This window comes from Oncorhynchus kisutch, linkage group LG26 (assembly GCF_002021735.2).
Source record: "Oncorhynchus kisutch isolate 150728-3 linkage group LG26, Okis_V2, whole genome shotgun sequence".
NCBI classification, from domain to species: domain Eukaryota; kingdom Metazoa; phylum Chordata; class Actinopteri; order Salmoniformes; family Salmonidae; genus Oncorhynchus; species Oncorhynchus kisutch.
In genome coordinates, this window is record NC_034199.2 from 32252545 (window position 1) to 32278814 (window position 26270).

The 26270-nt window shown below is 40.1% G+C and overlaps 1 protein-coding gene across 1 annotated transcript in view; it reads left to right on the forward strand.

The window, feature by feature from the left end:
- The first annotated feature begins 14629 nt into the window (after window positions 1-14629).
- ttn.1 (titin, tandem duplicate 1) overlaps window positions 14630-26270 on the forward strand; it is a 167902-nt gene continuing 156261 nt past the window's right edge. Inside the window, exons 1-18 of the mRNA XM_031805693.1 lie at window positions 14630-14843; window positions 17391-17494; window positions 17744-17947; window positions 18039-18326; window positions 18659-18756; window positions 19153-19379; window positions 19625-19907; window positions 20367-20519; window positions 22377-22619; window positions 22737-22841; window positions 23300-23569; window positions 23833-23898; window positions 23989-24247; window positions 24341-24410; window positions 24559-24765; window positions 24855-24997; window positions 25100-25290; window positions 25962-26189. Coding sequence (XP_031661553.1) covers window positions 17404-17494; window positions 17744-17947; window positions 18039-18326; window positions 18659-18756; window positions 19153-19379; window positions 19625-19907; window positions 20367-20519; window positions 22377-22619; window positions 22737-22841; window positions 23300-23569; window positions 23833-23898; window positions 23989-24247; window positions 24341-24410; window positions 24559-24765; window positions 24855-24997; window positions 25100-25290; window positions 25962-26189 — 3126 coding nt within the window. The 5' untranslated portion in view covers window positions 14630-14843; window positions 17391-17403. The remainder of the gene's footprint in view (window positions 14844-17390; window positions 17495-17743; window positions 17948-18038; window positions 18327-18658; window positions 18757-19152; window positions 19380-19624; window positions 19908-20366; window positions 20520-22376; window positions 22620-22736; window positions 22842-23299; window positions 23570-23832; window positions 23899-23988; window positions 24248-24340; window positions 24411-24558; window positions 24766-24854; window positions 24998-25099; window positions 25291-25961; window positions 26190-26270) is intronic.

Below are 26270 nucleotides of genomic sequence, written 5' to 3' on the forward strand. Positions count from 1 at the left end.
GGCCATGGAAACCCATTTTATGAAGCTCCAGACGAACAATTAATGTGCTGACGTTGCTTCCAGAGGCAGTTTGAACTCGGTAGTGAGTGTTGCAACTGAGAACAGACCATTTTTAAGCACTACGCGCTTCAACACTTGGCAGTCCCGTTATGTGAACTTTTGTGCCCTACCACAATGTGGCTGAGCCACTTACAGTTGACCGGGGCAGCTCTAGCAGGGCAGAAATTTGACAAACTGACTTGCTGGAAAGGTGGCATCCTATGATGGTGCCATGTTGAAAGTCACTGAGCTCTTCATTTTGGCCATTCTACTGCCAATGTTTGGATATGGAGATTGCATGTCTGTGTGCTTAATTTTCTACACCTGTCAGCAACGTGTGTGGCTGAAATCGTGGAATCAACTAATTTGAAGGGGTGTCCACATACTTTTGTGTTTATATACACTACCGTTCAAAGGTTTGGGGTCAGGTAGACATGTCCATGCTTTTAAAAGTGAAGCAGAGTTCCCCTGTCCAGTGTCTGTTTTCTTTTGCCCATCTTAATCGTTTCTTTTTTTTTGGCCAGTCTGATATATGTCTTTTTCTTTGCAACTCTGCCTAGAAGGCCAGCATCCCGGAGTCGCCTCTTCACTGTTGACGTTGAGACTGTTTTTTTGGGCACAATTGAATGGAGCTGCCAGTTGAGGACTTGTGAGGCATCTGTTTCTCAAACTAGACACTCTAATGTACTTGTCCTCTTGCTCAGTTGTGCGCTGGGGCCTCCCACTCCTCTTTCTATTCTGGTTAGTACCAGTTTGCACTGTTCCGTGAAGGGAGTAGTACACAGCAATGTACCAGATCTTCAGTTTCTTGGCAATTTCTCACATGGAATAGCCTTCATTTCTCAGAACAAGAATAGACATGAGTTTCAGAAGAAAGTTATTTTGTTTCTGTCCATTTTGAGCCAGTAATTGAACCCACAAATGCTGATGCTCCAGATACTCAACTACAGGGCCTTGCAAAAGTATTCACCCCATTGGTATTTTTCCTATTTTGTTGCATTACAACCTGTAATTTAAAGATATTTTTATTATGGATTTCATGTAATGGACATACACAAAATAGTCAAAATTGGTGAAGTATAATGAAAAAAATACCTTGTAACAAATAATTCAAAAGAAATTCAAACGGAAAAGTTGCTATGAAGCCCCTAAATAAGATGTGGTGCAACAAATTACCTTCAGAAGTCACATAATTACTTAAATAAAGTCCACCTGTGTGCAATCTAACTGTCACATGATCTGTTCTGAAAGGCCCCAGAGTCAGCAACACCACTAAGCAAGGGGCACCACCAAGCAAGCAGCACTATGAAGAACAAGGAGCGCTCCAAACAGGTCAGGGACAATGTTGTAGAGAAGTACAGATCAGGGTTGGGTTATAAAAAAATATCCAATATTTTGAACGTCCCACGGAGCACCATTAAATCCATTATTAAAAAATTTAAAGAATATGGCAGAACAACAAACCTGTCAAGAGAGGGCCGCCCACCAAAACTCACAGACCAGGCAAGGAGGGCATTAATCAGAGAGGCAACAAAAAGACCAAAGATAACCCTGAAGAAGCTGCAAAGCTCCACAGCAGAGATTGGAGTATCTGTCCATAGGACCACTTTAAGCCGTACACTCCACAGAGCTGGGCTTTACAGAAGAGTGGCCAGAACATGTTTGGTGTTCGCCAAAAGGCATGTGGGAGACTCACCAAACATATGGAGGAAGGTACTCTGGTCAGATGAGACTAAAATGTAGCTTTTTGGCCATCAAGGAAAACACTATGTCTGGCGCAAACCCAACACCTCTCATTACCCCGAGAACACCATCCCTGTGGGGATGTTTTTCATCGTCAGGGACTGTGAAATAGGTCAGAATTTAAGGAATGATGGATGGTGCTAAATACAGAGAAATTCTTGAGGGAAACCTGTTTCAGTCTTCCAGAGATTTGAGACTGGGATGGAGGTTCACCTACCAGCAGGACAACAACCCTAAGCATACTGCTAAAGCAACACTCGAGTGGTTTAAGGGGAAACATTTAAATGTCTTGGAATGGCCTAGTCAAAGCCCTGACCTCAATCCAGTTGAGAATCTGTGGTACGACTTAAAGATTGCTGTACACCTTCAGAACCCATCCAACTTGAAGGAGCTGGAGCAGTTTTGCCTTGAAAATTGACAACAATCCCTGTGGCTAGATGTGCCAAGCTTATAGAGACATACCCAAAGAGACTTGCAGCTGTAATTGATGGCTCTACAAAGTAGAAGGTGACTCTACAAAGTATTGACCTTGGGGGGTGAATAGTTATGCACGCTCAAGTTCTCAATTTTTGTATCTTATTTCTTGTTTGTTTCAAAATAAAACATATTTTGCATCATCAAAGTGGTAGGCATGTTGTGTAAATCAAATTATACAAACCCCCAAGGGGGGTGAATACTTTCGCAAGCCACTGTAGTCGAAAGAAGGCCAGTTTTATTGCTTCTTTAATCAGATCAACAGTTTTCAGCTGTGCTAACATAATTGAAAAAGTGTTTCTAATGATCAATCAGCCTTTAATAAAATTATGGATTAGTTAACACAACGTGCCATTGGAACACAGGAGTGATGGTTGCTGATAATGGGCCTCTGTACGCTTATGTAGATATTCCATTTAAAAAATCTGCCGTTTCCAGCTACAATAGTCAGTTACAACATTAACAATGTCTACACTGTATTTCTGATTAATTTAATGTTATTTTAACGGACAACAAATGTGATTTTTGTTTAAAAACAAGGACATTACTAAGTGACCCCACATTTTTGAACGGTAGTGTATATATATATATTTATATAACACAATACCTCATCATATAAGAAAATATATAAAAAATATGTATAACCTATTACCTAATAGTGATTTTCGTTTAAAAACAAGGACATTTTGTCACGCCCTGGTCGAACTATTTTGTATTTATCTTCATGTATTGGGTCAGGCCAGGGTGTGGCATGGATTTTTTGTAATTGTGGTGTGTTTGTCTTGGGGTTTTGGTAGTGGTATTGGGATTGTAGCTTAGTGGGTTATCTAGCAAAGTCTATGGCTGTCTGGAGTGGTTCTCAATCAGAGGCAGGTGTTTATCGTTGTCTCTGATTGGGAACCATATTTAGGCAGCCATATTCTTTGAGTTTGTGTTGGGTGATTGTCCTTAGTGTCTTTGTTCCGGTCGCTGTGTTAGTTGACAAGTATAGGCTGTTTCGGTTTTCACATTACGTTTATTGTTTTGTAGTGTTATTTCGTGTTTACGTTTGTTTGATTAAAAATGGATCGCAATCTACACGCTGCGTTTTGGTCCGACTCTCCTTCACCACTAGAAAACCGTAACACATTTCTAAGTGACCCCACATTTTTGAAAGGTGTGTGTGTGTATATATATATATATATAACACAATACCTCATCATGTAAAAAAATAAATAAAAACATATGTATAACCTATTACCTAATAGCCATGTAGAATGATGTAACTGATAACAAACGCAGTGCAAGGTATGTCTACTCATCAATTCTAAATGAAGCCCTTTTGGATTCTGGCTGAACACACACACACACACACACACACACAGATAGGGTAAAGGCAGGACGAATGTAGCACAACGTAATATGAAGCTAAGCATGATTGCTGAAGAGAATACCTTCATGAAGGTACAAAAATGATATATTTAAAGTCAACTCCACTCTTGATAAACTCCTATATCAAGAAGAACATAAGAAGGAAGAAAGAAGATGCCAAAGTAGACACCTTCGTTGAGAGTCTCATGGTTTCATTTGTTGTGGTAAGTGTGCACACATCCAGCAGATGGCATAAGTCTCAGACGATTCAGAGGCGAGGGAAAATAGCTTCAAATATTATGGCTGTTCCTAAAGTTTCCATCAACAGCATTTCACCCATATGGGTCTTCATCTTTGTTGCCAGCCTATATTGACATTTTCCAGAACAATCTGGCTGAGGGCAGCCTCCTTGCAACACCTCTGAGGGGGTGTTTGATATCTCTGAAAGCCTTTCACCACCTTAATTGTAGCCTGTTATACAATTCAGCCACATGCTAAATCTCACAAATACCAAACAAAGAGCAGCATATCTAATTATTAGACAGGTTTACTGGAAATTGGAACATTAAATATTTTTAATTTCCATAATATGTTTTATTATTTTCCATAAGTGAAGTATAAATGAAAAATTAAACTGCATTATTCTGAAACTTTTGGAAAATGCTTCACAACTTCTCTACTAAAACTACAGTCATGGCTGAACGGCTATATTTCCGTTGTAGTTTTTGGACTGTGGGGCCACTGGGATTGCTAAAATTGTCCCAAGTCTGATGCTCCACCCCTCATCTGCAGCTTCCATATTTGTCCATGTATTTGTTTGCATAATGCTTACCTAAAATAGGGGAAGATATTATGCATAAAACCCCTGTTATAAAACGGGTGTTATGCTCTTTTTTATTTGTTGAATGAATTCCAAATTAAATCAAGATGTGTACCATTCAATTGGATTTAGGTAAAAAATGTGGTTAATAAAAAAATACAACAACGCGTAGAGGGATGGGTATGTTTCTCCAGGAGATGGCACTTGTGCTTTCTTTTAGAATGAATCCCAACCCTGTGGTCCCAACTGTTACAGCAGGGTTCCCCAATTGGCGGCGCACGGGCTCAATGCGGCGCGCGGGTGGTTTTATTTGGCCCCCCAAGTTTCAGAAAAAAATTAATCGCTTTTGGAAATCTGTTCCAAAGTATTCCCACACATAATAGAGAGATGTGATTGTATACAAATGATACCAATTAATAATTGATTGTATTTATATAGCACTTCTACTAACTTTGCATAGTATGGGGAAACACCATTTTTGTGTCAGAAAGCTCATCACACATCAGCTATCTGGTGGAGAGGTGAGGAGTGATATATCCCAAATAGGAATGAGGGGGATGATTAGGTGGCCTTGATGGAATGTGGCCAGGTTGGGATTTTGAATGACCACAGAGAGTCAGTAAACCAGTTTTAACGCCTCATCCAAAAGACGGCACCGGACGCAGGGCAGTGTCCCCAAATGTAATCAAGGTTTGAAATGATTATGCTTCAGTCAAATATTAAATCTGTTTGGGCTTATTGCTGTCCATTTCCAGTCTAAAACACGTTTTTATTATGTTTCAGCCACATGACCATCCGATCGAGAAAAATTTACCCATGGCTGAATGTTGCTCTGTCATAGAGTGTGTATAGGAATGACACAAACCTTGTGAATAGGTGTCTGGACAAGTAATACATGACTGTCTCCCAGAAAGAGAAATACTGGACTATAAAAAAATGTGTTCAAACATCCTTGGCGCAGACAGTAAATAGCCTATTTAAAAATATATATATATATTATATAGAATTATTGTTATACATAATTTGCTATTGTTATTTGTTCTTAATTTTGTTTGACATATTATATATTGTTATACAATATATTATAGTATATATATATGTCTAAATGTGTTATATATTGTTAAATACTGTCTAATACTGCTATACCATTTTATTTTATTGCAACTTAATTTAGGATGATTTCCATGCTCTGCTGCACTTTCATATTTCAAATAATCATCATGAAATATTTGAAATACAGTATTGCATTGAAGACATTTGTGAACACATTGCCACTTGCTCGGCTGTACAGTACTTTTACCAACACAACCAACTTAATATGCATTAGTAAACATGCTGCTGACATTCTAGCAGATCCAGCTGCTCCTGCCTTCAGCTGATGAGTGGCACTATTTGGATAAGAATTGGCATCATAGGAAACGTGAAGCACAAACAATGAATAACCAGTAATTGACTTGTCCAGTGATCTGTGGTGTTAATAGTTGGGAAATCCCATGTCTGTAGTGACCATGAAGGGACTATTTGGTAGTTGATACTACAGCATATAATTTAAGGTATCTGAAAATAATTTATTGGCTGTAAATTATTGTCTTTCTTAAATGGTGATTTATTTTGCCTCACAGTTACCTCTCCCAGTTACCTCTCCCTTATTTGAAAGAGTGGCCAGCCCGGCAGGTCAGGGGGGCCTTTCTGGCTTCAGCAGCTGCTTTGCATTTTTACACCATAAGCATAATGTGATGTCTTGGCAGTGAGGCACAAAAAGCATAAACCTGAAATGACCCACACCTCCATTTTGTCTTGGTCATTTCCACTTTCTATGTTTCCTTCCATGTATAGGATACTGTTCGTTGGTGTTTTCCTTATCAAAAAAACTGCCCTGTCCTGTTAGTTTTCATTAGAACAAGTTGGTGTGAGAGTTTATAGCTCACCCTAACTTGGATTTAGCGACCTGCAGCTGTCCCCGGCTGACATGTGAGCCAGGCCAGTAGGACAGAAATGGCTTGCCTGTATAAATCACATCTCCATCCCCCTGTGTTCGTTGACCAAAATAACCCTCTTCAGTGTATCAGTGCCGGGGGCTGAGCGAGGCTGGGAGGGCCAGGGGACATGGAAACCCATGCCTGCTTTCTACAAATAGGACAAACTCAGTCAGGTCCTGGTTCCTCAAACCTCAACCAAAGATTTGGGGCCTGGGGGGCTTTCAATAAAAATGGGCTGAATCTGGAACCTTTTGCTCTTGTTTACAAACATTTGTATATAGACCCATTTCGCCAAAATTCATGTGGAGAGAATGCAAACAAGTTTTCTCTTTTGGTAAGAATAGATCTATCCAATGACAGCTAACATACTGCCATAGTGAGTTCTGATGCTGCTGTAGTTACAAGCTAAAATAAATACATTGTGCGTACAAACGCTACAAATAATGTTTGCAATATTCTCATATTTGGCTGTTTTTATTCATACCATCCTGTAATGTTTGATCGAAATGTTGTTTAAAAATAAATCCAGAAATTGTGAGGTGATGGATGGTATAAATATATTAGATTAAAGTATGTACTTCATTATTCCTATAAAATGCATGGTAGAAAGAACGGGTGGTTGAGAACAACTCACACAGCCAGTGATGAAAACTGTTTCTAAATGACAGACACTATGGCAAAATTATTTTGACAAGATACACCAAGATTATGTAAGCTTCGTGCATTACTTTTGTAAAGTGAGTTTCATTTCCCCTTCCTGCCTATGCCCATCCAAGCAGTCACGTCAAGTGAGACAAATGTAGCTTATTGTATTTTGACAGCGCCTCATGCGTGGGAAGATAACGTGACTGACTGCGAAAACAAGCTCTTCAAAGAAACTGTTTGCAGTAAGAATACAGACTGGATGAAAGCCTTACTTTGCAACAAGAACAGTACATGATTAGTGAGTCCACTCTATGAGTCCACTCCTGGCAGTGTGGTGCCAGCACAACAACCTCTCCCTCAACGTGTTGAAGATAAATGAGCTGATCGTGGACTACAGGAAAAGGAGGGCCAGGCACGCACTCATTAACATCGACAGGGCTGTGGTGGAGCAGGTCGAGAGCTTCCTTGGTGTCCACATCACGCATCAACTATCATGGTCTTAACACACCAAGACAGTCATGAAGAGGGCACGAAAATGCCTATTCCCCTTCAGGAGACTGAAAAGATCTGGCATGGGTCCTCAGAGCTTCAAAAAGTTATACAGCTGCACCATCGAGAGCAAACTGACTGGTTGCATCACAGCCTGGTATGGCAACTGCTTGGTCTCCGACCACAAGGCACTACAGATGGTAGTGTGTACAACCCAGAACATCCCTGGGGCCAAACTTCCTGCCATCCAGGACCTCCATACCAGGCGGTGTCAGAGGAAGACTCTAAAAATGATCAAAGACTCCAGCCACCCTAGTCGTAGATTGTTCTCTCTGCTACCGCATGGCAAGTGGTACCGAACCGCCAAGTCTAGGTCCAACATGTAACATGTACATATTACCTCAATTACCTCGACTAACTTGTACCCCCACACACTGACTCGGTACCGGTACCCCGTGTATATAGCCTCGTTATTGTTATTTTGTTGTGTTACGTTTTTTTTACTTTAGTTTATTTAGTAAATATATTCTTAATTCTTATTTTTCTTAAAACTTAATTGTTGTTTAAGGGTTTGTAAGTAAGCATTTCACAGTGATGTCTACACCTGTTATATTCAACGCATGTGACAAATACAATTGGATTTGATTTCAGCCTTATTTATGATACACATTTGCTAACAACTACCATAGCAAACTAACAAGTTACTCAACTAGCTAGCTAAACAAATGTTAAACATTAGCCATGATATAGCCCCCCACAAATACATTAGCATCAGACATGATTCATTCATAAGACATTTGCTTTTATACGCTATACCTTCACAGCAACTATAGCTAGTTATGTGCACAACAAAATGTTTCAAAATACTGATTTATTTGTATCTTTTTTTACCTGCTGCTTGTTAATTTTATATTACTGGCATTTCATGTTTTTGCAACACTTTCACAGCATCTTAGCATTTACAGTACAAGTGATGGGCACTGACATGGAAAGTTTACAGTATATCGATATCAGTTGCATGTTTTCGATAGAATAACGATATACACTGAGTATAAAAACATCAAGAACACCTTCCTAATATCAAGTTGCACCCAACAAGTGTTGAAAGCATTCCACAGGGATGCTGGCCCATGTTGACTACAAAACTTCCCACAGTTCTGTCAAGTTGGCTAGGTGTCCTTTGGGTGGTGGACCATTATTGATACACAAGGGAAGGGAAACTGTTGAACGTGAAAAACCCAGCAGCGTTCCAGTTCTTGACACAAACTGGTGCACCTGGCACCTACGACAGTACCCCCTTCAAAGGCACTTTAATATTTTGTCTGGCCCATTCACCTACTGAATGGCACGCATACACAATCCATGTCTAAATTGTTTCAAGGCTTAAAAATCCTTCTTTAACCTGTCTCCTCCCCTTCATCCACACTGATTTAAATGGATTTAACAAGTGACATCAAGGGATCATAGCTTTCACCTGAAAAGAGCATATTTTGTAGTCTCAGTGTACAGTTGAAGTTTACATACACCTTAGCCAAATACATTTTAAATCAGTTTTTCACAATTCCTAACATTTAATCCAAGTAACAATTCCCTGTTTTAGGTCAGTTAGGATCACCACTTAATAAAAATAAAAAAATGAAATGTTAGAATAATAGTAGAGAAAATGATTTATTTCATCACATTCCCAGTGGGTCAGAAGATTACATACACTCAATTAGTATTTAGTAGCATTGCCTTTAAATTCCTTAACTTGGGTCTAACGTTTTGGGTAGCCTTCCACAAGCTTCCACAATAAATTGGGTGAATTTTGGCCAATTCCTCCTGACAGAGCTCGTGTAACTGAGTCAGGTTTGTAGGCCTCCTTGCTCACACATGCTTTTTCAGTTCTGCCCACAAATTTTCTATAGGATTGAGGTCAGGGCTTTGTGACGGCCACTCCAATACCTTGACTTTGTTGTCCTTAAGCCATTTTGCCACAACTTTGGAAGTATGCTTGGGGTCATTGTCCATTTGGAAGACCCATTTGCGACCAAGCTTTAACTTCCTGACTGATGTCTTGAGATGTTGCTTCAAAAAATCCACATACTTTTCCCCCCTCATGATGCCATCTATTTTTTGAAGTACACCAGTCCCTTCTACATCAAAGCACCCCCACAACATGATGCTGCCACCCCCGTGCTTCACGGTTGGGATGTGTTCTTCGGCTTGCAAGCCCCCCCTTTTTCTTCCAAACATAACAATTGTCATTATGGCCAAACAGGACAATCATTGTCCCCATGTGCAGTTGCAAAACATAGACTGGCTTTTTTTATGGCGGTGTTGGAGCAGTGGCTTCTTCCTTGCTGAGCGGCCTTTCAGGTTATGTCAATATAGGTCTCGTTTTACTGTGGATAGATAATTTTGTACCTGTTTCCTACAGCATCATCACAATGTCCTTTGCTGTTGTTCTGGGATCGATTTGCACTTTTTGCACCATTGTACGTTCATTTCTTGGAGACAGAACGTGTCTCCTTCCTGAACGGTATGATGGCTGCGTGGTCCCATTGTGTTTATACTTGCGTACTATTGTTTGTACAGATGAACGTGGTACCTTCAGGCATTTGGACATTTCTCCCAAGGATGAACCAGACCTGTGAAAGTCTTGGCTGATTTCTTTTGATTTTCCCATGATGTCAAGCAAAGAGGCACTGTGTTTGAAGATAGGCCTTGAAATACATCCACAGGTACTCCTCCAATTGACTCAAATTATGTCAATTAGCCTATCACAAGCTTCTAAAGCCATGACATAATTTTCTGTAATTTTCCAAGCTGTTTAAAGGCACAGTCAACATAGTGTATGTAAACTTCTGACCCACTGTAATTGTGATACAGTGAATTATACGTGAAATAATCTGTCTGTGAACAATTGTTGGAAAAATGACTACACAAAGTAGATGTCCTAACTGACTTGCCAAAACTATAGTTTGTTCACAAGAAATGTGTGGAGTGGTTGAAAAACTGGTTTTAATGACTCCAGCCTAAGTGTATGTAAACCACCAACTTCAACTGTATATCGGTTTTATGAAAAGAATATTGCAATTGTATGAATGTTCACTTTTCTGTTCACTTCCACGGCTCTGTGAAGTCCTTACAACTGCTTTCTGATTTTCCATTAGGCCAGGTGTAAATGTTCTGGGAGCCTTTACCTACCTTACCTGTCTGAATTCAGTGGGAAGTCCATCAACCATTGTTGGTCCATTTGTAGGAAATTCAGTTTGCTGAGTTGAAAGCTTGTGAGAAGTTTGTTAAGAGGGTTTTGTGCATGGAGGATCAGTCATGTAGCTTTTTTACATTATAGTGTAGAATAATATTACTATATGCTTTTTCATATCTATCAAATGATATCAATAGCATATCACATGATCTATATTGGTCCCCTCCACTAGCATATAGCCACTTTTTCATTTACCACTATATCGCTGGACATCACCTTCCTGTGCCCTGCACCCACACATATCTAGGCTTTTATTGACAGTGCTTTTTAGAGTATGTCTTTTCATATGGTTTTACAATCCCAGGTCAGTTGTGGCAGGGATGAACTGTGTCACAGTGGGGCAATTTACTATATCTACAGAGTTGATTCTGCCTTTACATAGTAACGTCGTAGTTACTAGTTATTAGTAGTTACTTAGTAACGTCTTAATAATCTGGGATCTTGAAGGGTCTTGGAATAGTTTAGCAGCGATTGTTCAACCACCTGCAACATGGGAAACCTACATTAGCTAGCTACAGTGCCTTTCAAAAGTTTTCACCCACCTTGGTGTTTTTCCTATTTTGTTTCATTACAACCTGTCTTTTAAATGGGTTTTATTTGTATTTCATGTAATGGACATGACTGGTGTCAAATTGGTGAATTGAAATGAAAAAAAAAAAAATTGTTAAAAAAAATTCAAAAAAATAAATAAAAATGTAGTGCGTGCATATGTATACACCCCCTTCGCTATGAAGCCCCTAAATAAGATCTGGTGCAACAAATTACCTTCAGAAGTCACATAATTACTTAAATAAAGTCCACCTGTGTGCAATCTAAGTGTCACATGATCTGTCACATGATCTCAGTATATATACACCTGTTCTGAAAGGCCTCAGAGTCTGCAACACCACTAGGGCACCATTAAATCCATTATTAAAAAATGGAAAGAATATGGCACCACAAGAAACCTGCCAAGAGAGGGCTTCCCACCAAAACTAATGGACTAGGCAAGGAGGACATTAATCAGAGAGGCAACAAGAAGACCAAAGAAAACCCTGAAGGAGCTGCAAAGCTCCCCTGCGGAGATTGGAGTATCTGTCCATAGGACCACTTTAAGCCGTACACTCCACAGAGCTGGGCTTTTTAGAAGAGTGGCCAGAAAAAAAGCCAGAAGAAAATAAGCAAACACATTTGGTGTTCGCCAAAAGACATGTGGGAGACTCCCCAAACATATGGAAGAAGGTACTCTGGTCAGATGAGCCTAAAATTTAGCTTCTTGGCCAATGAACACCTCTCATCAGCCCGAGAACACCATCCAGGGACTGGGAAATTGGTCAGAATTGAAGGAATGATGGATGGCACTAAATACAGGGAAATTCTTGAGGGAAACCTGTTTAAGTCTTCCAGAGATTCGAGACTGGAATGGAGGTTCACCTTCTAGCAGGACAATGACCCTAATCATACTGCTAAAACAACACTCGAGTGGTTTAAGGGGAATCATTTAAATGTCTTGGAATGAGCTAGTAAAAGCTCAGACCTCAATCCAGTTGAGAATCTGTGGTACGACTTAAAGATTGCTGTACACCAGCGGAACCCATCCAACTTGAAGGAACTGGAGCAGTTTTGCCTTGAAGAATGGGCAAAAATCCCAGTGGTTAGATGTGCCAAGCTTATAGAAACATACCCAAAGAGACTTGCAGCTGTAATTGCTGCAAAAGGTGGCTGCAAAGTATTGACTTTGTGGGGGTGAATAGTTATGTACGCTCAAGTTTTCTGTGTTTTTTGTTGTCTTATTTCTTGTTTGTTTCACAATATAAAAAATATTTTGAATCTTCAAAGTGGTAGGTATGTTGTGTAATCAAATTACACAAACACCCCAAAAATCTATTTTAATTCCAGGTTGTAAGGCAACAAAATAGGAAAAATGCCAGGGGGGTGAGTACTTATGCAAGTCACTGTATCTATGCAAATCAGCTACTGAATATCCCTAATATCTAGGACCCAAATATAATGCTGTATAATTATTATAACAGAGTTGGTTGTGTTGCCAATTTAGTGCAACTTTGTCACTAGGTCTAGGGGTTTGTCAGACCACCCTAGTGACCTTTTCTATGAAAGTAACAAATTCAGCGACAAATTCAGCTACTGTACTTTTTACAATTGCCCCTGGGTTTTCCCTTAGAGTTTTGATAGGCCTAAATATAGAATTTATTTTCAGTCAGCCGAGATGAGAGTGAAAGAGAGCAGCTGCCTGACTAGGACCAGACCAGACTGTAAGAGCAGCCAACAGTGCTCTGTGCTTCTGAGCGAAAACATGAGGTGAGGGGGAAAAAGGTCACTGATCACAAGCAATGGCAATGTAATTTTGTGACATCATGAATACAGTATACAATATACAGTATCAAATATTGTAAACCATATCCCAAAATAAACTAATTATAAACATAACAAAGCATTAGGCTATACAACCTTTTCAGGTGTTTCCCAACATCCGCAAAATGGCGACGTCCTAATTGCAAAAAGTACCAAATCATTTTGTTCTTCTTTTAACTAGTGTAGCCAAGGTGGGACATTGAACATAATTTGTGGTTACTGAAGATACCATGGCATCTCACAGCAAGTGTAGGGCTGTTAACCCTGTTCTGAACAAATACTCAACCTGGCCATACCATCATGGCAAGCTTATTGTTCCAAGCTTCAAAAGCTCATTCACCCCTCACTTCTCCATTGCATTAGCACCCAGATTATTGAATGTTCTCTATGAATTTGCTAGTCAAATAAACAATAAAAAAGTTTTCAAGTACATAGTTGGGTTTAACACCAAGTTAATTCAGGAATTATCCATTTTTTTCCAATAGGATGCTTTCAATTTACAGTATATTGTGAATGATCCCATAAATTAGTCATTTTACAGTCATTTCTCAATATACAAACATTTCTAAAAGAAATAGGATGTCCAGATGTATACGTGATGTAATATGCAGCCCCCTGCACCACTCTGATTCAGAGGGGTTGGGTTAAATGTGGAAGACACATTTCAGTTGAATGCATTCAGTTATACAACTGACTAGGTATCCCCCTTTCCTTTCCTTGTTGGTTACAATCCTTTTAGTTGTTACATTTTCAATAAATTATTTCGACAAAAATATTTCAGAGCTAGATATGAACATGATTGGCATACCAAACCTTACTGGTCAAGGCATTTAACATTTCCCAGAGGAAGGATGTTGAACATCTTCAAGCAATGTTGTTACCAAAGCAGGTTACAAAACCTAGAGTTATCTAACACTCAAGTCTTACTAACTAACTTGGCACTAATTATCAACACATATAACCTGCACTAAGTCTACTGTACATGTTGGTACAGTACACCAACATATTGCCAACAGTTTATATTTTAATTTGTTTAAATCTATGGGATGTAACTAGCATGGTGACTAATAGTGTAAATATTGCATTTGTTCCTCTTGTAAAGGGGTTCGTCTTTAGTTTGAGTGACAGGGACAGCCACTCTCTCCTTTTGGTCACCAGCTATTTAATGAGTCAGAGTTACTTATTTTTTGTACATTAATTATAATATTAGTTTCTGAAGTGTTAAGTTGATTTAAGTTAACTCCATATGAATTATTACCTTTTATGAAAGAGTAAATATTAGTACCCAAACAAAGAGCAATGAAACGCTGATCTCCCACCAGTGTGGAGTGAGTGACAGGTGTGAGCTTGCATAAATGGCTCCTTTTCCCATGATGCCTCTGACAGGGTGGCCAATGGGGAGTGGCAGTGAAGTGATGATGCTGTTTTGTCCCCAAGTATATAAAGTTAAACAACCATATTGGTACTTCTGAGCAGTTGGAGCATTCCCAGCCTTGCCTCAGGTGTAGGGATTTGCAAGGAGAAAAACAGAACTACACAGCTAAGAAACTGTGTGGTTTTGTTTTTGGGTGGTTATTTTGGAGGCTCAACCGTTCTCACCTTGGATTTTCTGGAAACATTTCTGGATAAAGAGATAGCTGCTGAGGCTATAGCCATCTGGGCACTGTCCCATCTGTTCAAGGCACCCTTGTGGATACAAGTAAGTCATTTTTACTTGGTAATCAATGATGCAACATTTCTTATTTCCTTAATCGTTGTTTACATTGTTTGTTGCTAAACAATAGTTTTAGCAAGAATGGTTCCACAGCATGAACATTGTTATATTTGATTGTAAATATTTATAATACTTTGTCACTTACTGTTAATTGAATATCTTTACATTAAAAACGCTGTTGCTGATAACTGCTGTTTTGGATCCCTCAAGGTTACTTTATGGTGCATTTGGATTGGTGCTATGATTCAGAAAGCCAAGAATAGCCCCTGATAGCATTAGAGTGGTGTCCCAGCTGCGGAGCAATGTCTTTTTAAGGGAATCAGCAGCAGGGCTATCAGTTGCACCTCCAGTTATGTGCCACATGGTGACTGTCAATCAAGCAAGCGGGGGACAGATTATTTTTGGAGACTGCCATATCTGTCGCTCAGATTCCAATCTTGAAATATCTGAAGTTAATTCAGTTTTCTACAGGTTTTTATTGAATGCTAACGTCTGATGACATTTGACATGATGGTCCAAGTTTTTTGATGTATTGGAAAAACATGTATTTATGGTGGTCATAAACCCCCTAAAACAGGGGATTTGAGCAGGCCCTCCCATAGGAATTCATAGGAGTCAAATAGTTTTGCATTATCACTTGGATTATCCTACGTTTAAATCCATGACATTATGATACTCTCAAAGCAATTCTTATAGCCTATTGTGTAAATGTAAAATAAGGAAGATATTTGTTTTTGGATAATGTTTTGATATAGGTGAAGTTCCTCCCCAGTGACAGAGTTGATTGAGATTTTGACTGACAGGGACAGTCTGGTAGTGTCACTTCAGTTATAGCAAGGCCATGGTATCGAAGTGAGTTTACAGAAGGGCTGCCTGTGATAGAAGAAATACATTGCCCTCAATTTGATGTTTAAAGAGATGTTCTGTTGGAGTTTTTGATTCATTTTGTTGATGTAGTATACGGATGCAATGTCATGATCAGAAATGTCTCAGATTAATGTGGACAGGGACATTTGTGTGCACCTGGCCTTTGTCATTTGCTTGACATAAAACATTCATTTTTCTCCAGTATGTTTTAATCCCAGGCTGACATTCAATTGGGATAATTTATTAGTATATTGATGTTGACATTTCACTGTTGCATGGAAGTAGGCCTATACAGGTGTCTCAGAGACGGTTTCTAAAGAGGAATATTACATTTCCATATTGGATATCTGACTGCTTCTGAATAAGAGCTGATGGAGAAAGTTGTTGAGCCAGGACAGATTTTAACTTGAGTAACTTATAAAACATACAGACTGAATTTACTAAACGTTTTGTGAATTGTGACTATGGTGAAGTAAATTGGTTTAAATGTTATAAAATGTAGCCTATGTTCTCTGTGCTATTGTAAAATAACATGGTTACATCCTAATTTATTGTCAAACAACATAGGCCTACATAGGGAGGTTTAGGTCACTAGATTCCCGACAAATAATAGTATTTTGTTATTATAATGAAAAAATGAATGTGACAACTGAACTTTGGTCTAATTGGTTAAGTTGGATATTGATATCTTGTAAATTGTATAATGTAGGCAGAAACTTGGTACTTGTAATGTAAGCCCAGGCCGGATTCTTCTAGAATGTAGGACTGGTGCCTGTGAATGTCATGAAATAAGCCTAGCTATTTACGTCCAATCTTGCTCATATGGTTACATGCATGGTAATGCATTTCTGAACCTGCCAATTGCAATTCTGAACTTTTTATGATCTATTTGAAACATTCTAGTGAAATATAAGACTTCATGGATTGCAGACTTGTGTTAGTGAGAGCTCGATAATATAGGTTAACTTCCAATTGTTTGGTATGTTAATTTAATAATCAACGCAAAAAGTAGGCATACATTTCTCTAGGCCATTTCTGTTGTGTAATTACATAGATTTTTACGTTTAGAGTGGCACTGTAAATTGCCTGTAGGCCTAAGCATTGTAGGCCACATAGTAACTGCCATTGAGTTCTGCTGATTGTCAGCCTCCAGTTGTTATTGTCTTGTCTTTGGGCTGACACTACTGTGTCCCAGGGTTTGGCCAGGGTTTGGCCAGGGTTTGGCCCTAACATGCAGACCCCATGGAGCCTCTGATTTCCAGAACTGACAGACAGACAAGCTGCTTTGGGCCAGGTGGAGGGAGCATTTCTGACAAGTCCCTCAGCCTCATTTCTCTGCTGCTAAAAATATCCTGTTGCGCTGCTCTCAGATTGTTTTGGACCCTTCATATACTGTATTAAGTAAAACCATATCACTCAGCTAGATATCAAATGGGTATTGTTGTGAGGCCAAAGTATAGACTGCAGATGAAAATGTGCTGTTTAGCTAAATCGGGCACGAATACACCTCAGTATTAATGGTTGATTATTGTGTCGGCCTAATAATATAAATATATAATATGTCCCTGTTAAATAGCCTAAATGATATAAATAAACATGTAGTTGGATGTCGGCTATTTTGAATTAGTAGTTTAACTCTGTGATTTCATGTTGTCTTTCTTCCAGGGTGCCGTCCACAATGTCAACACAGGCGCCAACATTTACACAGCCGCTGCAGAGCGTTGTGGCACTAGAGGGTAGTGCTGCAACGTTCGAGGCGCAAGTTAGTGGTAAGACATCTTTTTTTTGGTCTTGTCACGAAGTTCCAGTTGTCTGCAATTCTATTCACATCACACATGTTGACCTATCCACCGACCTTGTTTCTAGAACTTTAGCTACCAATTGATAATCTGAGTCAATTGTTAATTGATTCAAGCAAGCAACATGAATCTTAACACACGTCAGATATTGTAGATTAATACATATTAACATTTGTCAACAGTATCATAAATAAAACAAATGATAAACTTTACCTCCAGGTAATCCAGTTCCTGAGGTGAGCTGGTTCCGTGATGGCCAGGTTCTTTCCGCTGCCGCTCTGCCCGGCGCACAGATCTCGTTCAGCGATGGCCGCGCTGTTCTGATGATCCCTGCTGTGACAGCCGCGCACAGTGGAAGATTTTCTGTGAGAGCCACCAATGGTGCTGGACAAGCCACTAGCACCGCTGAACTTCTTGTTACAGGTGACACCTTGTATTTATTTGACCTGAGACCTGTTTTAATTGGAGGTTCAGTTATTGTGTGACTCTAACTAACACAAACGTTCTCTTACAGTGGAGACCGCACCACCCAACTTTATTCAGAGACTTCAGAGTATGACCGTGAGACAAGGAAGCCAAGTGAGACTGGATGTTCGTGTTGCAGGAATCCCTACACCTGTGGTAAAGTTCTACAGAGAGGGAGCTGAGATACAGAGCTCTGCTGACTTTCAGATTGTTCAAGAAGGAGACCTTTACAGTTTGTTGATTGCCGAAGCCTTCCCAGAAGATTCTGGAACTTACTCTGTAAATGCTTCAAACAGCAGTGGACGGGCTACCTCCACTGCTGAACTACTGGTTCAAGGTAAGACTGCATTACTCCTTTTCCTTGATTTCATGAATGATGGGAAACAGGAATCATGTGGGTAGATGAGCAGAGATTGAGCCAAAGCTTACTCATATTGGTATTTTTGGTTAGAACTAAAATACATTAGTAAAAAAACATTTAAGAAAACATGTAAACTAATGTAATTTATTATTTCTGTATTTTGAATTCATGCTGTATCAATAGATTAAATGCTCATATAATCTATTTGCAGGCGGACGTCATCATATATATATATATGAGTTATATATATATATATAGATGGCAAGTATTTATGTTAATTCTACATATAATTATTTTCCAATGTCCAGGTGACGAGGTAGCAGTCCCTGCTAAGAAAACAAAGACTATTATGTCAACATCTTCTCAGATGACGTCTTCTCAGTCCCGCCAGACCAGAGAGACCAGAGTAAGATTCTACTCGTCTTAGTCCAAAGTCATATATAAGCTTAAATTAAAATTGAACTCAGTGAGAAAAACTTCATTCTCCATTGAAAAGACATAATTTCAATCAGTTTCGCCATTGAAAAGACATAATTTCAATCAGTTTCGCCATTGAAAAGACATAATTTCAATCAGTTTCTCCATTGAAAAGACATAATTTCAATCAGTTTCTCCATTGAAAAGACATAATTTCAATCAGTTTCTCCATTGAAAAGACATAATTTCAATCAGTTTCGCCATTGAAATGACATCTTTTCAACCAGTGTTGCTCACTGGGAAGTATACCTTTAACAATAGAAAATGCTATAAAAGATATTGAAACCTTGCTTACTCCAACTAATGTTCTTCTCTTTCATTTCAGAGAGTGGAGTCACATTTCCAGTCCAGCTCTATGATGGAAATGCGCGTTGAAGGTGGTGTAGTGACCCAGACATTGGCACACAAGACCCCACCACGTGTGCCTCCAAAGCCAACCTCAACCTCCAAGTCCCCAACACCACCATCTCTTGCAGCCAGGGTTGCAGGCGGACGTCATCAGTCACCATCACCTGTGAGACATGTCAAGGCGCCCACTCCGGCCCCTGTCAGGTAAGACATTTGATCTTCATCCTATTGGAAAACACAGGGCTGGTTTCCTGGACTCAGATTAAGTCTACTACTGATCTACAAAAAGCATGCTCAATGGGGATTCTCCGTTCAAAGATCTTTGTAGTCCTGACTAGGCTTAGTCTAGGTCTGGGAAACCGACTCACATTGCTATCGTAGTAGACTTCAAACTCTTACATTTGTGTCTATTCTGAAATAACTTCTGTGTGCCTGTTTTCCATTTTCAGGTCTGCCTCTCCCACTTCTGCCTCAAGACTGTCTGTGTCACCAATCAGACCAGTCAAATCCCCACTGACCACACGCAAACAAGTATCCCATAGTCCAGATGTGCCTCCACCATGGAAGCAGGGAGAGGGATTTGTGGCGGAGTCCAGCTACAGCATGACCACTGCCTCTAGTGCCAGTCATGTCCAGTCTTCTGCCACCCATGCTCACATGGAGCAGCACTGGGAGGGCTCTTATGGATTGAAAACGACTGGTGCCGCTGTATCTGGTGTCGCTGTGAGAGAGGTAAGGAGATCACCATCTGGGCTGCTCCACTCTGTGGGAGTGGATCCATCTAGTGGTCTACTGCAGGGTTTCCAAACTCCCTCCTGCCCCTCCAGCTTGATGATTAGTTGATTATTTGAATCAAATCATTTGTGTCGTGCTAGGGCTAGGGCAAGAAACAAAATGTGCACGGGGGAGAAAAGAACCTCAATAGATGTGAATATGGCAAGTTGAATGGTTACACACAACAGAATGTTTCAATGAGCAAATAACTACACGGATATGTTGACTTTTTGTCATCAGTGTGATGTTTTCCTTGTTCAATGTTATTACCGTGATCCATAACAGGAGGTTTCAATAGGAGCAAATTACTACACAGATATTACTGATAGTCATACATGTGATACGTTTTCCTTGTTCAATTTTCTTATATGATGTTCATGCATTTGATTGCTTCCTAATCACACTAACAAATGGAAGCACCAGCATCATGATACGGATGATAAAGTGATTGCTGTAGTTGCCGTGGTAGCAGCGGTGGACCAGGCACGTAGCTGCAACTCCCAGTCTGTAGATGGATCCTGCACACAGAAACGCTCTGCTGCTGTGTTTATTGCACCAATACAGGAGCAGGTAGTTTAGAAATAAAACCCTCTCCCCTCCATATCCACCAGAGGAGGCTGGTGGAAGGAGCTACAGCAGTACAGACTCGTTGTAATGCTGGAGTGGAACAGTCAAACATGTGGTTTCCATATGATTAATGTGTTTGATACCGTTCCATCAATTCCATTCCAGCCATTAAAATAAGCCTGTCCTCCTAAAGCACCAGCCTCCTCTGATATCCACCTAGTCAAGGTTTCCCCTTCATATCCTGAGTGTCCCTACTGACTTTCCCCATCAATCTCATACTGCATAAAAAAATAGCAAATTGCCATTTTCTACATTCTGTCCTTGCACAACTCCTTGTCCATATCCATCCCAGATATGCACATTTCCCCCACGTAATATGAATGCTGACGAGGAAACAAACCGTTTCAACCTTTCATTGCTGTTTGGCAACATTTAGCTTACACCAGACATCGTGAAAATAACAACAGCAACCAAGGCAATAGTGGTGGCAGCAGTTGTCAAAATGGCTAGTGAAGCAGAGGGAGAAACTGTCAGCACTGAGATCCAACATGGAGATAATATGGGAAGCTTCACTGCTTCAAGTGTGATGGTGACTACTGAGGAGCAGGTAGCTGAGGTGTGATGGTGACTACTGAGGAGCAGGTAGCTGAGGTGTGATGATGACTACTGAGGAGCAGGTAGCTGAGGTGTGATGGTGACTACTGAGGAGCCAGGTAGCTGAGGTGTGATGGTGACTACTGAGGAGCAGGTAGCTGAGGTGTGATGATGACTACTGAGGAGCAGGTAGCTGAGGTGTGATGGTGACTACTGAGGAGCAGGTAGCTGAGGTGTGATGATGACTACTGAGGAGCAGGTAGCTGAGGTGTGATGGTGACAACTGAGGAGCAGGTAGCTGAGGTGTGATGATGACTACTGAGGAGCAGGTAGCTGAGGTGTGATGATGACTACTGAGGAGCAGGTAGCTGAGGTGTGATGGTGACTACTGAGGAGCACGTAGCTGAGGTGTGATGATGACTACTGAGGAGCAGGTAGCTGAGGTGTGATGGTGACTACTGAGGAGCAGGTAGCTGAGGTGTGATGATGACTACTGAGGAGCAGGTAGCTGAGGTGTGATGGTGACTACTGAGGAGCATGTAGCTGAGGTGTGATGGTGACTACTGAGGAGCAGGTTGCTGAGGTGTGATGATGACTACTGAGGAGCAGGTAGCTGAGGTGTGATGGTGACTACTGAGGAGCAGGTAGCTGAGGTGTGATGATGACTACTGAGGAGCAGGTAGCTGAGGTGTGATGGTGACTACTGAGGAGCATGTAGCTGAGGTGTGATGGTGACTACTGAGGAGCAGGTAGCTGAGGTGTGATGATGACTACTGAGGAGCAGGTAGCTGAGGTGTGATGATGACACACCAGTGATCACTCCCCATTTCCGCCTTTGTTTTTATTTATTACACAAAATTATCAACAACTTACATCTCTACATCAAACATGTCTAACAAAACAAAACACAGGTATAAACAAGAAAATACGAAATACATACAATATATATATATATATATATATATATAACATAAATATAAATATTTCTTCCATTTTACTCTCTCACTTTCCCAATTTCTTTTGTCACATCCCTTTCTCTTTATAGTCATTATGTGACTAACCCACTTCATAATATTGCTGTGAATGCACGGTATGATGCCAAGATATGTTCAATTACACAAAATGTTCTTTGTAGATGTTTTGTTACATTCATTTGTATGTTGTGTTTTGTTATGTTATGTCAACTTTTTGTTGTTACTACTGCCATGGATGATGTGTATGATCTATGTGCTGTATGTGTTACATTCACTGCTTGTTGTCTCAAAGGTTGAGGGTGGGAAAAAAGCGGAGGCAAAGGCTACAGTGGTTGCTGCTGTTGACCTAGCACGTGTTCGGAAGCCAATGCATGGAGAGAGGGGTCATGCTGAAGAGGAAACCATAGATTCTGATATAAAACAGCAGTCGATGCTGTCTACTACTGAGCAACAATTCTCAACGAGGACTGAGGCTGGGCAAATGCAAACAACAATTCAAACACTTGCTCCTGAACAGAGTATTCATGTCTCCCAGGTTAGACGTGACTTTTAAGTAGACAATAGAAGAAGAAAGAAAAACATTTAAAAATGAGTAATTTGTTATATTTTTGGAGTTGTAATCACTCAATCTCAACTCCATTGGTTATTTTAGATGCAAAGAACTACCACTCAAGTGGATACTGGCCTTGCACCATCCCCAATTCCACATTTCACAGTTTCAAAAGTTATGGTTCCTAAACCTGACCATAGCTATGAGGTAAGCATAGGTCAAATCAGGCAAGCAGTGCAACATAACAGAAACAAGAAAATAAATCAATAATTGTCTAACTTATATAAGGGTAGATATTTATACATATGTAAACGTGGTTCCTGCTTGCCTGAGATGCAACTTTCTATCTTTGTAGCAATCATTCAGATGAGAACTTAATACAAAATGTAATCTAAACAATAATGATTTGATATATTTGATTTTGGTCTTAATCACTCCCGTCCTATTACCATTAATCAATAATTATACTAATAATGTAATATTCATTTGAATAATCCTCTAACATACTGTAGTTTTATACTTTATTTAAAACCCTTCCATTCATATAGGCTTTAATCAAACTAACTTAGATTCCCCATCTTGTGGCTAAACAAAACAAACCCAAGACGTTCATAATGCTTTGTTCTGATTCGTGATGATAATGGTATTCTCCTTGGGTTGATCAGGTTTCGATAGCAGGTTCTGCTATTGCCACACTGCAGAAAGAGTTATCCTCTACCTCTTCACATGCTGCTCAAAAGATCATCAAGCCAGTGAAGCCTCCATCTCATAAGATTGTGGTGGCGACAAGAGTGACGCCAGAGCCGACCCCGCCTCCGTTTAAAGATATCGCAGACAGATATCAGACACATTTCGACACTCAGTCACAGCAGAAACAGATAGGCACTTCGTTTTCAGGGGGCATGGAGCAAATTTATGAGGACTGGGAACAACAGGTTTGTAACCCAGGTGTTTTTCAGATACTAGTCCCCATGTGTTAGAACCTCTCCTCTCAAGTGTCTTAACAGTTCTCCTTAGTTGCTACTAATCTTAACATCAGCCTCGTATACCTCCCCTCCTACGACACCCTCTAACTAAACCAGTCCATTTGTCTTTTGTCGTCCAAGTACATTTTTGTCCACTGCAAAAAAAAAGTACACACACACACACACGGTGCTAGAAATAGTATGACATTAACAGAGATGTGTCTATTCCCTAGGTTGTTGAAACAGCAGTTGTTCCATCACCAATGGAGGAGCCAACTGTGCCACCTACTCTTGTGGCTGTAAGTATTTTAATATTTTTCATTCTTTAAAAGTCCATTACTTTTACCTATAGATTAGCATTTTACTGATCATGTGTGTGTTGTTTTCAGGGCTTGAAGAACGTGACTGTGACTGAGGGTGAATCTGTGACTCTAGAATGTCAGATCACTGGTCACCCTGCCCCTGGCATCATATGGTTCAGAGAGGACTACAGAATTGAGAGCTCCATTGACTTCCAGATCACTTATGAGAGTAAATGTGCCCGTCTGGTCATCCGCGAGGCCTTCGCAGAAGACAGCGGTCGCTTCACTTGCACTGCTACTAGCGAGGCTGGAACCATCAGTACATCCTGCTACCTGCTTGTCAAAGGTAAAGAGCATAAAGACAATGTTATGTATGTCTACCTATACCTTATTGGAATGATTAAACCTGACTTTGATTACACCTGACTTTATATTGCAGTGTCAGAGGAGATTGAGAGCAGAGAGGACACTACTGTGTCTGAATATGTTGAAACTTCTGCAGAGCATCAGTGAGTAGAAACGAGCATGAACTATTAACAAATGTGTTATTTACGAGTTTGCATTGAAAGCATACAAATTGATAGTTTCTCGCTTAAGACTGTAGACAATTTCTTGCTCAAGATATTAGATAGTTAAATCATTAAACCTTCCTTTTAGGATTAGCATTGGAGCCAAGGAGGAGACCATGTCGGAGGTGAGCGCTGTTGCAGAGACTGTGGAAGCAGCTCCCTTCTTTGTCAAGAAGCCAACTGTGCAGAAGTTGGTGGAGGGCGGAAGAGTCGTCTTTGAGTGCCAGATCGGAGGCAGCCACAAGCCCAACATTATCTGGAAAAAGACTGGAGTGCCCCTTACTACAGGATACAGGTGACACATTCCTAGTCAAAATCAAAATCATTGAATTTAGATTTTTTTTTATTGTGTTTTCTACATTACATTATATTTCCATCCATTAGATATAAAGTGCACTACAATAAGGAGAGTGGAGTGTGTAAATTGGAGATCTCCATGACGTTTGCTGATGATGCTGGAGAGTACTCCATCTTTGTCAAGAACCCTCTTGGAGAAGAGTCTGCCTCAGCCAGTCTGCTTGAGGAAGGTCAGTCGGTTGAATCGTTATTAGAAAATGTTTGCGGGGTTGAGTTATAGCCTTACACTGAATTGGTATTTCCTATTAAAGTTGGTATATCCCTTATTACAGAGGAATATGAAGAATACATGAAGAAACATGAAGTGACATATAAGACTGAAGTGACTACAATGGTGCAGGAGTCTAGAGTGGCAGAAGTACCAACTGTTGCTGTTAGTGGCTATGAGACAGAACAGAGGATGTACATGCAAAACAGAATGGCTCAGCAGGCCCAAGCGACACGCACCTTCATCTCCGAGCAGGTATAGTGATCAGCTGAGGCACCTCACACTAAACACTACATCAACTTCACACTAAACACTACATCAACTTCACACTAAACACTACATCAACCTCACACTAAACACTACATCAACCTCACACTAAACACTACATCAACCTCACACTAAACACTACATCAACCTCACACTAAACACTACACCAACCTCACACTAAACACTACATCAACCTCACACTAAACACTACATCAACCTCACACTAAACCCTACATCAACCTCACATTAAACACTACATCAACCTCACACTAAACACCACATCAACCTCACACTAAACACTACATCAACCTCACACTAAACCCTACATCAACCTCACACTAAACACTACATCAACTTCACACTAAACACTACATCATCCTGACACTAAACACTACATCAACCTCACACTAAACACTACATCAACCTCACACTAAACACTACACCAACCTCACACTAAACACTACATCAACCTCACACTAAACACTACATCAACCTCACACTAAACACTACATCAACCTCACACTAAACACTACATCAACCTCACACTAAACCCTACATCAGATGTTATTTGACATATTTTTGCTTTAGTGGTCTTTTGACACTACAATGGAAATCCAATAATTCACTCAATAGCTTTACTTAAAAAAAAATGTTTACAGGAACTCAAGATTACTGTCGTTGAGGAGAGGATTATCCATGAGATTGAGGTCCGCATCATGCAGATTACATACCAACAAATTGTGACTGAGGATCGGGAAGAGATGGTGACTTGTGCAGACCGTGAGGCTGTACAGTCAGCCTTTGCCACTCCAGTTAAAAACTACAGAATCATGGAAGGAATGGGGGTCACTTTCCACTGCAAAATGGCAGGAACTCCACTACCCAAGGTAGTAAAGAAACCATGTATTTTTATATTTTGTGTCCATTCTACTTCATATAAATGTTGAGATGAAACATTTATCCATAAT